The 14,860-nt window shown below is 37.7% G+C and overlaps 1 protein-coding gene across 3 annotated transcripts in view; it reads left to right on the top strand.

Annotated features, from left to right (window-relative positions):
* Positions 1–7,092: 7,092 nt before the first annotated feature.
* LOC109880936 (caprin-1) overlaps positions 7,093–14,860 on the top strand; it is a 43,509-nt gene continuing 35,741 nt past the window's right edge. For 2 of the 3 annotated variants that reach the window (XM_031801555.1, XM_031801553.1), the window contains exons 1-2: positions 7,093–7,242; positions 13,015–13,188. In XM_031801555.1, the coding sequence (XP_031657415.1) occupies positions 7,210–7,242; positions 13,015–13,188 (207 nt within the window). In that variant the 5' untranslated portion in view covers positions 7,093–7,209. Of the gene's footprint in view, positions 7,243–11,941; positions 12,109–13,014; positions 13,189–14,860 lie in introns of those variants that run through there. The other variant, XM_031801554.1, reaches the window with a different exon arrangement.

Raw genomic sequence — 14,860 nt, 5'->3', positions numbered from 1 at the left:
TCCCCAGGCAGATGCTTGGTTAAATGTAGGTCGATCACAGCCTGTGGCTAGATTCTGGCTGTTAGGTTGTGTTGTGGGTATTGTTGTGTAGGCCCAGTGGCCACACAGAGACAGAAGCAGAGCTGAGAAGGCCCTGGAGCACAGCTATGTCTAGTGGAGATCTAATGCAGAACAGCTTTGAGAGACAGAGAGATTACTATTCAGAGTTACATGATCACAGAACGGAACACAATTCACAGTTAATGAGTTCTAGAACACCAACCAAGACATTTGGTTAGACAGGAATCTTAATTAAGAGGCTAATGAGTTCTAGAACACCAACCAAGACATTTGGTTAGACAGGAATCTTAATTAAGAGGCTAATAAGTTCTAGAACACCAACCAAGACATTTGGTTAGACAGGAATCTTAATTAAGAGGCTAATGAGTTCTAGAACACCAACCAAGACATTTGGTTAGACAGGAATCTTAATTAAGAGGCTAATGAGTTCTAGAACACCAACCAAGACATTTGGTTAGACAGGAATCTTAATTAAGAGGCTAATGAGTTCTAGAACACCAACCAAGACATTTGGTTAGAGAGGAATCTTAATTAAGAGGCGAATGAGTTCTAGGACACCAACCAAGACATTTGGTTAGACAGGAATCTTAATTAAGAGGCTAATGAGTTCTAAACACCAACCAAGACATTTGGTTAGACAGGAATCTTAATTAAGAGGCTAATGAGTTCTAGAACACCAACCAAGACATTTGGTTAGACAGGAATCTTAATTAAGAGGCTAATGAGTTCTAGAACACCAACCAAGACATTTGGTTAGACAGGAATCTCGGAACCTTTATTTGAAATAGGGTTTTATCTTATGACAAGTGATTTGGAGAAGAACAATAGACTTTGGAGTTACACCTTGTAACGGCTTTCTAGTGGTGAAGGAGAGTCGGACCAAACTGCAGCGTGTAGATTGCGATCCATTTTTAATCAAAACAAACGTAAACACAAAATAACAAACACTACAAAACGTAACAAAAACCGAAACAGCCTATACTTGTCAACTAACACAGCAACAGGAACAAAGACACTAAGGACAATCACCCACGACAAACTCAAAGAATATGGCTGCCTAAATATGGTTCCCAATCAGAGACAACGATAAGCACCTGCCTCTGATTGAGAACCACTCCAGACAGCCATAGACTTTGCTAGATAACCCCACTAGCTACAATCCCAATACATACACACCAAAACCCCAAGACAAAACACACCACAATACAAAAACTCCATGCCACACCCTGGCCTGACCCAATACATGAAGAAAAACACAAAATACTTAGACCAGGGCGTGACACACCTTGACTACGTTTTTTTCACTTTAAATTGTATGTCAAACAAAAATCATTGAGTTAAAATTTTAACAAACCATACAACTCTACACACAGGACTACTTTTAACAATTTCCTCAGAAAAGTGTCCAAAAACTAATTTTGTGGAAGAACTGTGCAGATGCAAACTTTGGTAATGGAAATACGGTCAAATCTACCTCAGGTTTTTATAAGACTACTACTGCTCTGAATGAAGATTTCTTTGAAACCCAAAACCCAATTTGATGAGCTCCTATTAACTTTACATGTTGGTGCTCATGGATCCTTTGATGGAAAAGGGGAATCATGATGCCCTTATCCAGAGAAACCAACAACACAAGCTTCATCATATACAGTGGCACACAAAAAGGTGCTATCTAGAACTTAAGAAGGTTAATCGGCTGTCCCCATAGGAGATGGGGAGAACCCTTTTGGTTCCAAGTAGAACCGTTTGAGTTCCACGTAGAACCCTTTCCGCATAAGGTTCTACATGGAACCCAAAATGGTTCTACCTGGAACAAAAATGGGTTTTTACCTAGAACCAAAAAGTGTTCTCCTATGGGGATGGTTGATGAATACATTTAAAATACCTTTGTCTAGGACTGTAGTCCAGTCTTCCAAGGACTATAGCCAAAGTCTAAGCCTAAGTCTAAGTCTAAGTCTAAGTCTAAGCCTAAGCCTAAGTCTAAGCCTAAGTCTAAGTCTAAGTCTAAGCCTAAATCCAAAGACTTAGAGACAACGCAGTCAGCATATCCCCAACAGTTGGTGCTGCTGTGAAGATGAATCCACTAATTAAAACCATTCACCATTTCCTGTGGATTTGACAGGGCAGGCCTAGAAGGATGTGCAATAACTAAAGGTGTCAGCATGCTTCAGTTCGGCTGGTGCCTAGCGAACCGAACGAGTGTGCTCGCATACTCCCTTAAAAACCTTTGTTTGATAAACAAGGGGAAAAAAGCGGCAATAGTACTGCTTGTCCATTTTGAGACGCCGTAGCCAGTATGCACTTCCTCAAAATAGTCTGAATTAATCTAAAATAACTCAAGAAATCTGTCATACATTTGTTTTTGCAGAGTAGATCTTAGTTGCGCAATTTTACATCACAGAAGAAGAGCTGAGGCTTTCCTGTGAGGGGTCAGGCCTACTTTTTCTACTGCTTACTCTCAATCGCTCCACTGACTCCGCTGTCTGACTGCAGTTGGCTCAAACTGACGAGGCTGGCGGCTGACGAGGCTGATAGAGCACTTGAGAAAATTGAGGTCTGTACATTAGGGCACGCAACAGGAAACAGAAAGTGAGCCTTTCTTACTGTGCAAGTCTAGATAGTCCCTAAATGTTTCAGTCCATTTTGGTGCTAAAAGTGGGAATCAGCAGTTGAAACAGTAACAAAGTGCGTCCCCGTCACTGTTTCGGTAAAAGGTTGAGGGATGGCCCTGGAGAAATGTAACCACTCTCAAATTTAAAAACAGAGCTATAGATGCAAGGACTGACCATCCATGATATCATGTTTTGAGGTTATACCATAATTGTTTACATTTACTTTGAGGCATTTTTAAGTGATATTCTTCAATAATCATTGGGTACATACTATCATTGATTTACATGTCCATAAATGGATGTCACAACTGCAGAATGCAACTTTAACGACCACAACCCTGGTTTGTTGTTCTATGTAGGTGGAAAGGTGGGAAGGAATCCATTAGTCCTCTAGGGTTTCCTTTACTGCTTCTGGTGTATGGTGTATGACATGACAACACGTTATATTACCATGGTAACGTGACAACACGTTACAATATACTGTAACTACATGGTAACATGTTATAATATACTGTAACTACATGGTAACACATTATATTACCATGGTAACGTGACAACACGTTACAATATACTGTAACTACATGGTAACACGTTATATTACCATGGTAACGTGACAACACGTTACAATATACTGTAACTACATGGTAACATGTTACAATATACTGTAACTACATGACAACACGTTATATTACCATGGTAATGTGACCACACGTTACAATATGCTGTAACTACATGGTAACATGTTACAATATACTGTAACTACATGACAACACGTTATATTACCATGGTAACGTGACAACACGTTACAATATACTGTAACTACATGGTAACATGTTATAATATACTGTAACTACATGACAACACGTTATATTACCATGGTAACATGACAACACGTTACAATATACTGTAACTACATGGTAACATGTTATAATATACTGTAACTACATGGTAACATGTTATAATATACTGTAACTACATGGTAACATGTTATAATATACTGTAACTACATGGTAACATGTTATAATATACTGTAACTACATGGTAACATGACAACATGTTATAATATACTGTAACTACATGGTAACATGTTATAATATACTGTAACTACATGGTAACATGGTAGCATGTTATAATATACTGTAACTACATGGTAACATGGTAGCATGTTATAATATACTGTAACTACATGGTAACATGGTAACATGTTATACTGTAACTACATGGTAACATGGTAACATGTTATAATATACTGTAACTACATGGTAACATGGTAACATGTTATAATATACTGTAACTACATGGTAACATGACAACATGTTATAATATACTGTAACTACATGGTAACATGTTATAATATACTGTAACCACATGGTAACATGTTGTAATATACTGTAACTACATGGTAACATGTTGTAATATACTGTAACTACATGGTAACATGCTATAATATACTGTAACTACATGGGAACATGTTGTAATATACTGTAACTACATGGTAACATGTTATAATGTACTGTAACTACATGGTAACATGTTATAATATACTGTAACTACATGGTAACATGACAACATGTTATAATATACTGTAACTACATGGTAACATGTTATAATATACTGTAACCACATGGTAACATGTTGTAATATACTGTAACTACATGGTAACATGTTATAATATACTGTAACTACATGGTAACATGTTATAATATACTGTAACTACATGGTAACATGGTAACACATTATAATATACTGTAACTACATGGTAACATGGTAACATGTTATAATATACTGTAACTACATGGTAACATGGTAACATGTTATAATATACTGTAACTACATGGTAACATGGTAACATGGTAACACGTTATAATATACTGTAACTACATGACAACATGACAACATGTTATAATATACTGTAACTACATGGTAACATGTTATACTATACTGTAACTACATGGTAACATGCTATAATATACTGTAACTACATGGTAACATGTTATAATATACTGTAACTACATGGTAACATGTTATAATATACTGTAACTACATGGTAACATGACAACATGTTATAATATACTGTAACTACATGGTAACATGGTAACATGTTATAATATACTGTAACTACATGGTAACATGTTATAATATACTGTAACTACATGGTAACATGTTATAATATACTGTAACTACATGGTAACATGTTATAATATACTGTAACTACATGGTAACATGTTATAATATACTGTAACTACATGGTAACATGTTATAATATACTGTAACTACATGGTAACATGTTATAATATACTGTAACTACATGGTAACATGACAACATGTTATAATATACTGTGACTAAATGGTAACATGGTAACATGTTATAATATACTGTAACTACATGGTAACATGTTATAATATACTGTAACTACATGGTAACACGTTATAATATACTGTAACTACATGACAACATGACAACATGTTATAATATACTGTAACTACATGGTAACATGCTATAATATACTGTAACTACATGGTAACATGTTATAATATACTGTAACTACATGGTAACATGTTATAATATACTGTAACTACATGGTAACATGTTATAATATACTGTAACTACATGGTAACATGTTATAATATACTGTAACTACATGGTAACATGTTATAATATACTGTAACTACATGGTAACATGTTATAATATACTGTAACTACATGGTAACATGACAACATGTTATAATATACTGTAACTACATGGTAACATGTTATAATATACTGTAACTACATGGTAACATGACAACATGTTATAATATACTGTAACTACATGGTAACATGGTAACATGTTATAATATACTGTAACTACATGGTAACATGTTATAATATACTGTAACCACATGGTAACATGTTGTAATATACTGTAACCACATGGTAACATGTTGTAATATACTGTAACTACATGGTAACATGGTAACATGTTATAATGTACTGTAACTACATGGTAACATGTTATAATATACTGTAACTACATGGTAACATGTTATAATATACTGTAACTACATGGTAACATGTTATAATATACTGTAACTACATGGTAACATGTTATAATATACTGTAACTACATGGTAACATGGTAACATGTTATAATATACTGTAACTACATGGTAACATGTTATAATGTACTGTAACTACATGGTAACATGTTATAATATACTGTAACTACATGGTAACATGGTAACATGTTATAATATACTGTAACTACATGGTAACATGACAACACATTATAATATACTGTAACTACATGGTAACATGGTAACATGTTATAATATACTGTAACTACATGGTAACATGGTAACATGTTATAATATACTGTGACTACATGGTAACATGTTATAATATACTGTAACTACATGGTAACATGGTAACATGTTATAATATACTGTGACTACATGGTAACATGGTAACATGTTATAATATACTGTAACTACATGGGAACATGTTGTAATATACTGTAACTACATGGTAACATGGTAACATGTTATAATATACTGTAACTACATGGTAACATGGTAACATGTTATAATATACTGTGACTACATGGTAACATGGTAACATGTTATAATATACTGTAACTACATGGGAACATGTTGTAATATACTGTAACTACATGGTAACATGTTATAATATACTGTAACTACATGGTAACATGTTATAATATACTGTAACTACATGACAACATGACAACATGTTATAATATACTGTAACTACATGGTAACATGTTATACTATACTGTAACTACATGGTAACATGTTATAATATACTGTAACTACATGGTAACATGTTATAATATACTGTAACTACATGGTAACATGTTATAATATACTGTAACTACATGGTAACATGTTATAATATACTGTAACTACATGGTAACATGTTATAATATACTGTAACTACATGGTAACATGTTATACTATACTGTAACTACATGGTAACATGTTATAATATACTGTAACTACATGGTAACATGTTATAATATACTGTAACTACATGGTAACATGTTATAATATACTGTAACTACATGGTAACATGTTATACTATACTGTAACTACATGGTAACATGTTATAATATACTGTAACTACATGGTAACATGACAACATGTTATAATATACTGTAACTACATGGTAACATGGTAACATGTTATAATATACTGTAACTACATGGTAACATGTTATAATATACTGTAACTACATGGTAACATGTTATAATATACTGCAACTACATGGTAACATGTTATAATATACTGCAACTACATGGTGATGCAGAAACAGATCTGGCTACCAAGCTTTCTGAACTTAAAGACAGTCAACCCTGTTGAATGGATATGATCTAGTATACAGGACTGTTATCCACGGGCCGAGGCTTTTGGTGTCTAACAGCAGAAAATGGGAAACAAACAGTTAATGATCTTTGCTAGATGACCTTTTGGGAAGTGGTGTCACTCATATCTGGCTTCCTGTTTTGTGCTGTTTGGCGTTGAGAGAGAGAGCATTATGGAGTTGAAGGCTGTTGGGTGGAATTTCAAGGCAAGTGGAAAATATAATGGGTCGGGGCTATTAAGCGAACAGTAAAACTATTTGTCGTTGATACCACTTGTAACTCTCTGTAATCATATAGTGAACTATGGAGATTAGGTCAAGCTCATTGATCGGCACGAAAGTTGGGGATTTTATTCGGTCACAACTAGCCTGGGCCCAGATCTGTTTGTGCTCTCTTCCCAACTCCTATGGTCACTGTGTTATAGGAGTTGGCAAGACAGCACAAACAGATCTGGGGCCTGGCTAGGTCACCACATGGACTACATCCCATACAGAACCTTTTATTTAACCTTTATTTAACTAGGCAAGACAGTTAGGAACAAATTATTATTTACAACGGTGGCCTACCAAAAGGCAAAAGGACTTATCGGGGTTAGTTTGGCAGCTGGAGTGAAAGAGGAACGATTACAATAGAGGAAACCAAGACTAGATTTAACTTTAGCCTGCAGCTTTGATATGTGCTGAGAGAAGGACAGTGTTCCGTCTAGTCATACTCCCAAGTACTTGCATGAGGTGACTACCTCAAGTTCTAAACCCTCAGAGGTAGTAATAACACCTGTGGGGAGAGGGGCATTCTTCTAACCAAACCACATGACCTTTGTTTTGGAGGTGTTCAGAACAAGGTTAAGGGTATAGAAAGCTAGTTGGACACATGTAGACTCCTTGTTTTCTTCTATTTAAAGCATACATCAACTGGCACGACACCGTGGTCATCCTTCACAGACTGTCCACACACACACACACACACGCACGCGCACACACACACACACACACGCACACGCACACACACTCAAGCACACGCACACACACACACACACACACACACACACACACACACACACACACACACACACACACACACACACACACACACACACACACACACACACACACACACACACACACACACACACACACACAGGCCTATTTCCTGTAACTAGAGAGAGAGTGCTCTGGACACTGTGGTGAAATTACAAACTCTGGAGCAACAATAGCCAGGCTACAGCTTCCTGTCTATAATCTGAAGCAAATCCATTATTGGTTTATTTTTGTTACGTTTAGTTCACTTCTCTTGGATGAAAATCCATCGGATTCATTCTGCCTTATTACACCATTACCGTGGTGAACTTTCAGAAAATAGACTGGAGAGAGAGGAGAATCGAGTTGATGGTTTGACAAACTCCTGCTGATAAGGGCAGAGGTCAGAGGTCAGAGCTTTAGCCAGGGTTGTGTTAATTATGCATAGAATGGAAGAAAGCATCCTGGAACAGGAGGGGACGACCTGGACTTGTCCAATAAGACATTGTATTTCTTGCTTATTGAACATTAAGAAATAAATACAGTAGTTTAGAAAATGGAGGACAAAAAGTACAGCCCTGCTGTCTAACTGGAACAGAGCAGGTTACCATGGAGAGGAAATGAGTCACTGGTTGAAAGGGAGCTTCACTTCCCTTAGGGAACCTCCCATAATCAGTATTATCACAAAAAAAAACAGCCTTTCAATGGGCCAATCAAAGAGCAGCATGTTAACTGCTTCCTGAATAAGCCAAACAAAACCTCATGAAGGCTGATTCCACATTCTTATGGACTCTGGTTAGTTTGTCCTGTTGGAGAGTTTGATGTTAAATACAGGCTCTGTCTTGAAGAAACAACATCCGAATGTATTTCAGAGGGACGTTCATTTTCATGGGAATAGAGAACACCCCATAGACATTGAGATAGTTTTATCTCCATTTTTTTTCCAAATGGAGGAGAATTGTTTGTGTAGGCAACTGTCATGTTTCCAAATTGTGGAAATGCCAATAATTATGTATGTTATGGCTGGGTTCTGCTGCCAATGACTGGAACGAATGGCAAAAATCGCTGAAGCTGGAGACTTATATTTCCCTCACTAACTGTAAACATCAGCTATCTGAGCAGCTAACCGATCACTGCAGCTGTACATAGTCCATCTCTAAATAGCCCGCCCAATCTACCTACCTCATCCCCATATTGTTTTTATTTTCTTTCCTGCTCTTTTGCACACCAGTTTCACCACTTGCACATCATCATCTGCTCATCTATCACTCCAGTGTTCATTTGCTAAATTGTAATTACCTCGCTACTATGGCCTATTTATTGCCTTACCTCCTCACACCATTTGCACTCACTGTATATAGACTTTCATTTTTTTCCCTACTGTAATATTGACTGTATGTTTGTTTACTCCATGTGTGTTGTTGTATGTGTCAAACTGCTTTGCTTTATCTTGGCCAGGTCGCAGTTATAAATGAGAACATGTTCTCAACTAGCCTACCTGGTTAAATAAAGGTGTTCTCAACTGGCCTACCTGGTTAAATAAAGGTGTTCTCAACTAGCCTACCTGGTTAAATAAAGGTGTTCTCAACCTGCCTACCCGGTTAAATAAAGGTGTTCTCAACTAGCCTACCTGGTTAAATAAAGGTGTTCTCAACCTGCCTACCTGGTTAAATAAAGGTGTTCTCAACCTGCCTACCTGGTTAAATAAAGGTGTTCTCAACCTGCCTACCTGGTTAAATAAAGGTGTTCTCAACTGGCCTACCTGGTTAAATAAAGGTGTTCTCAACTGACCTATCTGGTTAAATAAAGGTGTTCTCAACCTGCCTACCTGGTTAAATAAAGGTGTTCTCAACTGGCCTACCTGGTTAAATAAAGGTGTTCTCAACCTGCCTACCTGGTTAAATAAAGGTGTTCTCAACTGGCCTACCTGGTTAAATAAAGGTGTTCTCAACCTGCCTACCCGGTTAAATAAAGGTGTTCTCAACTAGCCTACCTGGTTAAATAAAGGTGTTCTCAACCTGCCTACCTGGTTAAATAAAGATGTTCTCAACCTGCCTACCTGGTTAAATGAAGGTGTTCTCAACTAGCCTACCTGGTTAAATAAAGGTGTTCTCAACCTGCCTACCTGGTTAAATAAAGGTGTTCTCAACTAGCCTACCTGGTTAAATAAAGGTGTTCTCAACTAGCCTACCTGGTTAAATAAAGGCGTTCTCAACTAGCCTACCTGGTTAAATAAAGGTGTTCTCAACTAGCCTACCTGGTTAAATAAAGGTGTTCTCAACTTGCCTACCTGGTTAAATAAAGGTGTTCTCAACTAGCCTACCTGGTTAAATAAAGGTGATCTCAACTAGCCTACCTGGTTAAATAAAGGTGTTCTCAACTAGCCTACCTGGTTAAATAAAGGTGTTCTCAACCTGCCTACCTGGTTAAATAAAGGTGAAATAAATACAAATAAAATGTAAAAGCTGAGGCATAATGTTCAATTCATCCACACCTTTGAATCAACAAACCAATAGAAGAAAATCTGGATAATCCAAATAGGACTTGTGACCAAATAAACTTGATATCACTTTTAGTAACTGGTGTATGGCCATTATTTTAATTTAATTGAACTATGCAGTAGTAATAGCAGTAGTAGTATACACATAAGGTTCAGGAACTCCACAATACGTTTGAGCTAATATTCTATAATAGGTGCAGGAACTCAAAAGAGTAGAACATTTGATGTGCCGGTCCTCAGTTCTGGTGAGCCATGGTGCACAATTTAAAAGCAAAAACAGGTCAGGAATCTTGGTCACCAATCTGACAGTCATAGGCCTACGGTATACAGTACAGTTACTTTCCATGGCAAGTGTTTGGGGAAGCTACTCTGAAAATATAGTACCAAACTACCAAAATATATACCAAACTACCAATTACTTCACATTGGAATAAGTTAAGTTTAACATTAATAAAAATATATAGTTTACTTAACTAAAGTTACCTTGATAAAGTAGTTTACTAAATCCAAAGTACTTTGCGAAAAAGTATCGTATCTAAATCTGAAACGTCATAGAATACAAATGGCAAAAAAAAAACAGATCTGGAGTCAGATGTTAACAGAATGTGTAATTTAGCCTATTAAAAACTAAGTTTCTAGTGAGAATTAGGCAAGTCTAATGCTGAAAAAGAAAGGAAATTCTTGCCTAGTTTTGTCATATTTTCTCTTCTGTTTTGCAATAAATGTAGTGTGTAGTTCCAATAGTTAGCCAGTAATTAGCCACTTCATGGCAAAAAAAGAGTAAATAACTACTGAAACACTACCAACATGTTTATTTCGTTTGTTCAACTACTACCAAGCTTCTGCAAAAAGTCAATGAAAAGACTCGTTGAACTATATGTTGTTCAGGACTCCCAACACTGTCCATGGCTCATTACTGCCCCCTGCTGATCTACAGTAGATACATCGATCTCATCACCAAACAGCTTAACACTCAAAACTGTCGACTCAACAATGTCACAATGTCATGTAGCTAGCAATAGGCTACATTAATCTGAAAAACTTCAATTTAAATCACTGCATAATAACAGACACTGTAGGAGCATTGTACAGTGCATTGTACTTAGCTTGAACAAATCAATACAAGTTATTTAGCAGATTTTGCAGATTTTTGTGGGGCGAACATTTGCTATGCACATTTTTTGGGCCGTATTAGAAAATGTTCTATCTGTTATGTACATTTGAATATTTAATCAACATCGCAATAACAGTCTTTCACAAGCTCTATATTGTGTTTTTATCTCCCAGTTGATTTGTTTAGATCAGATCAGTCTGGTTCGTTCAGTCTGGCATATCGTTGGACAGCCGTAAAGGGTCCTTCTTGTTTATAAAGGGTTCCTCCACTAATCACACTGTCTCAGTTGTCGGTGAGGCCGGCTGGGCGGAACCTCACTTTTGAAAGAGAAAATAAAGCAACACAATAAAAAATAAAAAATAATATATATTTTTTAAACAACCTTGGCTATTGCATTTCTCTCGTGAATAAGCTTCCCCCAGTGGATACATAGAGCATAAAGGTAAGGGAATATAAAGCTAGCCAAATGAACCTATGAGACAAGGAAAGCATAGCTTATTCTAGCTAATGATATGCTAACTTTAGCTAGCTGAGTTATGGGCCAGTGTGGCTGTATCACAGCTAAAGTTCCTTGTTAAAGCGATGATTTATAGCTAGCTAATGAGCCACAATTGCTAAATCGTTTAGTTATTAACTAGCTAACGTTACATCTACATTGAATTTTCTCCTTTGATCATAAGTGTGATGTATTTTTTTAGCCTAGATTTAGCTAATGTCAGTTAGCTGGGCAATCTGCATGGTTGAACATCTGCTAGCAGGTAGCTAACGGTACGGGCCATATAGACGATAAGGCTCTTGGTACACGGGCTTTATGCGATGATGGGCTCATTTAAAGTTAGCTAGCTAGCTTATCATCTCGGTGACTTTGAGCTGGACGTGTTAGCGAGCTAGGTCAACTAATATTCTTGAAATTGGTTAACAAGTTCATTAGTTATTTTTATTTTTTTAAATGGTCCGGCGGAGCTGGCTGGCAACACTTGGTCTCGTTCAATCAAGTGGATCGTGTATGTAACTAACTACTTGTTGGACTTCGATTTTATATTCCACCATGACGCTCATTGTGCACCAATCCAACGCTGCATTAAAACGGTTATACTTATTCCTCCCTCCTGGGCAAGTGAAATGGCTGAAATTATGTGAACTTTCTTATGCTCAACCACGATTTGGCTACACCGGTAGTTATTTTGTTAGATGAGTGGGTGGTTTCCTGGATACAGATTTAAGTCCAGACCTAGACTAAAAAGCAAACTTGATGAGTGTCTGGGAAAACTATAAAAATCCATCCATTGTTACTCGTCTCCACCTCCATAACTAACTTATTGATGTAGCTTTCGCTTTGTCTATTCAGATGCCCTCAGCAATGAATGGTAACAGGACAGTGCAGTCGGCCAGCCCAGATGTGGGATCTGCTCCTGGACAGATCACCTTGGGCGGAGGGCAGTCCTCTGGGGCCCAGACCGAGGCAATGAAGCAAGTCCTGGGAGTCGTCGACAAGAAAGTCCGGAACATGGAGAAGAAAAAGGCAAGTCTCCTTTTATTTTTGGGGAATGAAACTTCCACAATTGTGATGAGGGTGAAAAGTGCCTCTACCTTTTGATACCTCCATATTTGTAAATGTTATTTAGCTAGTTTTTATTTTTTAAGCTAGCTAGTCAAGTCCGTTACGAACAAATTGTTATTTACAATGGACAGCCTACCGGGGAACAGTGGGTTAACTGCTTTGTTCAGGGGCAGAAAGACATTTTTACCTTGTCAGCTCGGGGATTCGATCTAGCAACCTTTCGGTTACTGACCCAACGCTCTAACCACTAGGCTACCTCCTGCCATTGAGCAACACACCTAGCTTGGGGTGTAATCATTAGTTCAAAATGTTTTGCAATGGAAATGAGAGTTCAGGCCTTGAATTTTGTGGTTCTAATGCAGCCTAAAAAAAAATCTATGCCTTGTGGCCGTTGTGCTCTTGGGCTGAATATAATAATTAATATTCCTTTCTCCCGGCTGATGATCGCTCTGAAGCACCTCACTCGCATGGCTTTCTCAGATATCTCAATTCTTATTAGCTAATGCCATCATGTGACTGGGTTCTTTTCACACCCATTGCAGACTTAGGCAACAAGCGAAGATTGGCACATCGGACGGGGATGCAACGGCAGTATCATTATCGAATTCCAAGGCGCATATTGAAGATGTATGAACTGTCCACGTTGACCTTTTTGTCAGCCAACAAAATGAGTAACGAAGCACTAGCCTGTGTCAATCTACTATCTCCCCTAGTAGAAAAGTTGACCTATTCTGTTGGTCAACTTGTCGTTCTGTGCGAGAAATAAATATTCCAAATAAACTCTGGGACAGTTGTGGGACGATAGATCCCCAATTAATACAAGCCCCTGTTAATTTTTTTTTTTTTAAAGCAATGAGACTGGTGAAACAGATCAGAATGTTTAACCTTAAAAATGTTGTTCAACTATTAGGCTATTTCTTCACATTAGAAAAGCAGCAAATGCGCGCACAGCAGTAGGCTATAAGCACAAATGCGCGCACGGCAGTAGGCTATAAGCACAAATGCGCGCACGGCAGTAGGCTATAAGCACAAATGCGCGCACGGCAGTAGGCTATAAGCACAAATGCGCGCACGGCAGTAGGCTATAAGCACAAATGCGCGCACAGCAGTAGGCTATAAGCACAAATGCGCGCACGGCAGTAGGCTATAAGCACAAATGCGCGCACGGCAGTAGGCTATAAGCACAAATGCGCGCACGGCAGTAGGCTATAGGCACAAATGCGCGCACGGCAGTAGGCTATAGGCACAAATGCGCGCACGGCAGTAGGCTATAGGCACAAATGCGCGCACGGCAGTAGGCTATAAGCACAAATGTTCCATTGTGCAGTTTGTACAAAACAACGAGCTCAAAAGCTTGCCGCAAATGTGAGCGGTTTCATATGACCGATGAAAATGTTGCATCTTCCTTTCAAAAAAAAAAAAAAGACAACTAGCATGGGTTGATGACTAGGGTTGATGACTAGGGTCGATGACTAGGGTTGATGACTAGGGTTGATGACTAGGGTTGATGACTAGGGTTGATGACTAGGGTTGATGACTAGGGTTGATGACTAGGGTTGATGACTAGGGTTGATGACTAGGGTTGATGACTAGGGTTGATGACTAGGGTTGATGACTAGGGTTGATGACTAGG

Source organism: Oncorhynchus kisutch, linkage group LG22 (assembly GCF_002021735.2).
Source record: "Oncorhynchus kisutch isolate 150728-3 linkage group LG22, Okis_V2, whole genome shotgun sequence".
Taxonomy (NCBI): Eukaryota; Metazoa; Chordata; class Actinopteri; order Salmoniformes; family Salmonidae; genus Oncorhynchus; species Oncorhynchus kisutch.
Note: the sequence above shows the minus strand (reverse complement) of the source record. Positions and strands in the feature narration are given on the sequence as shown.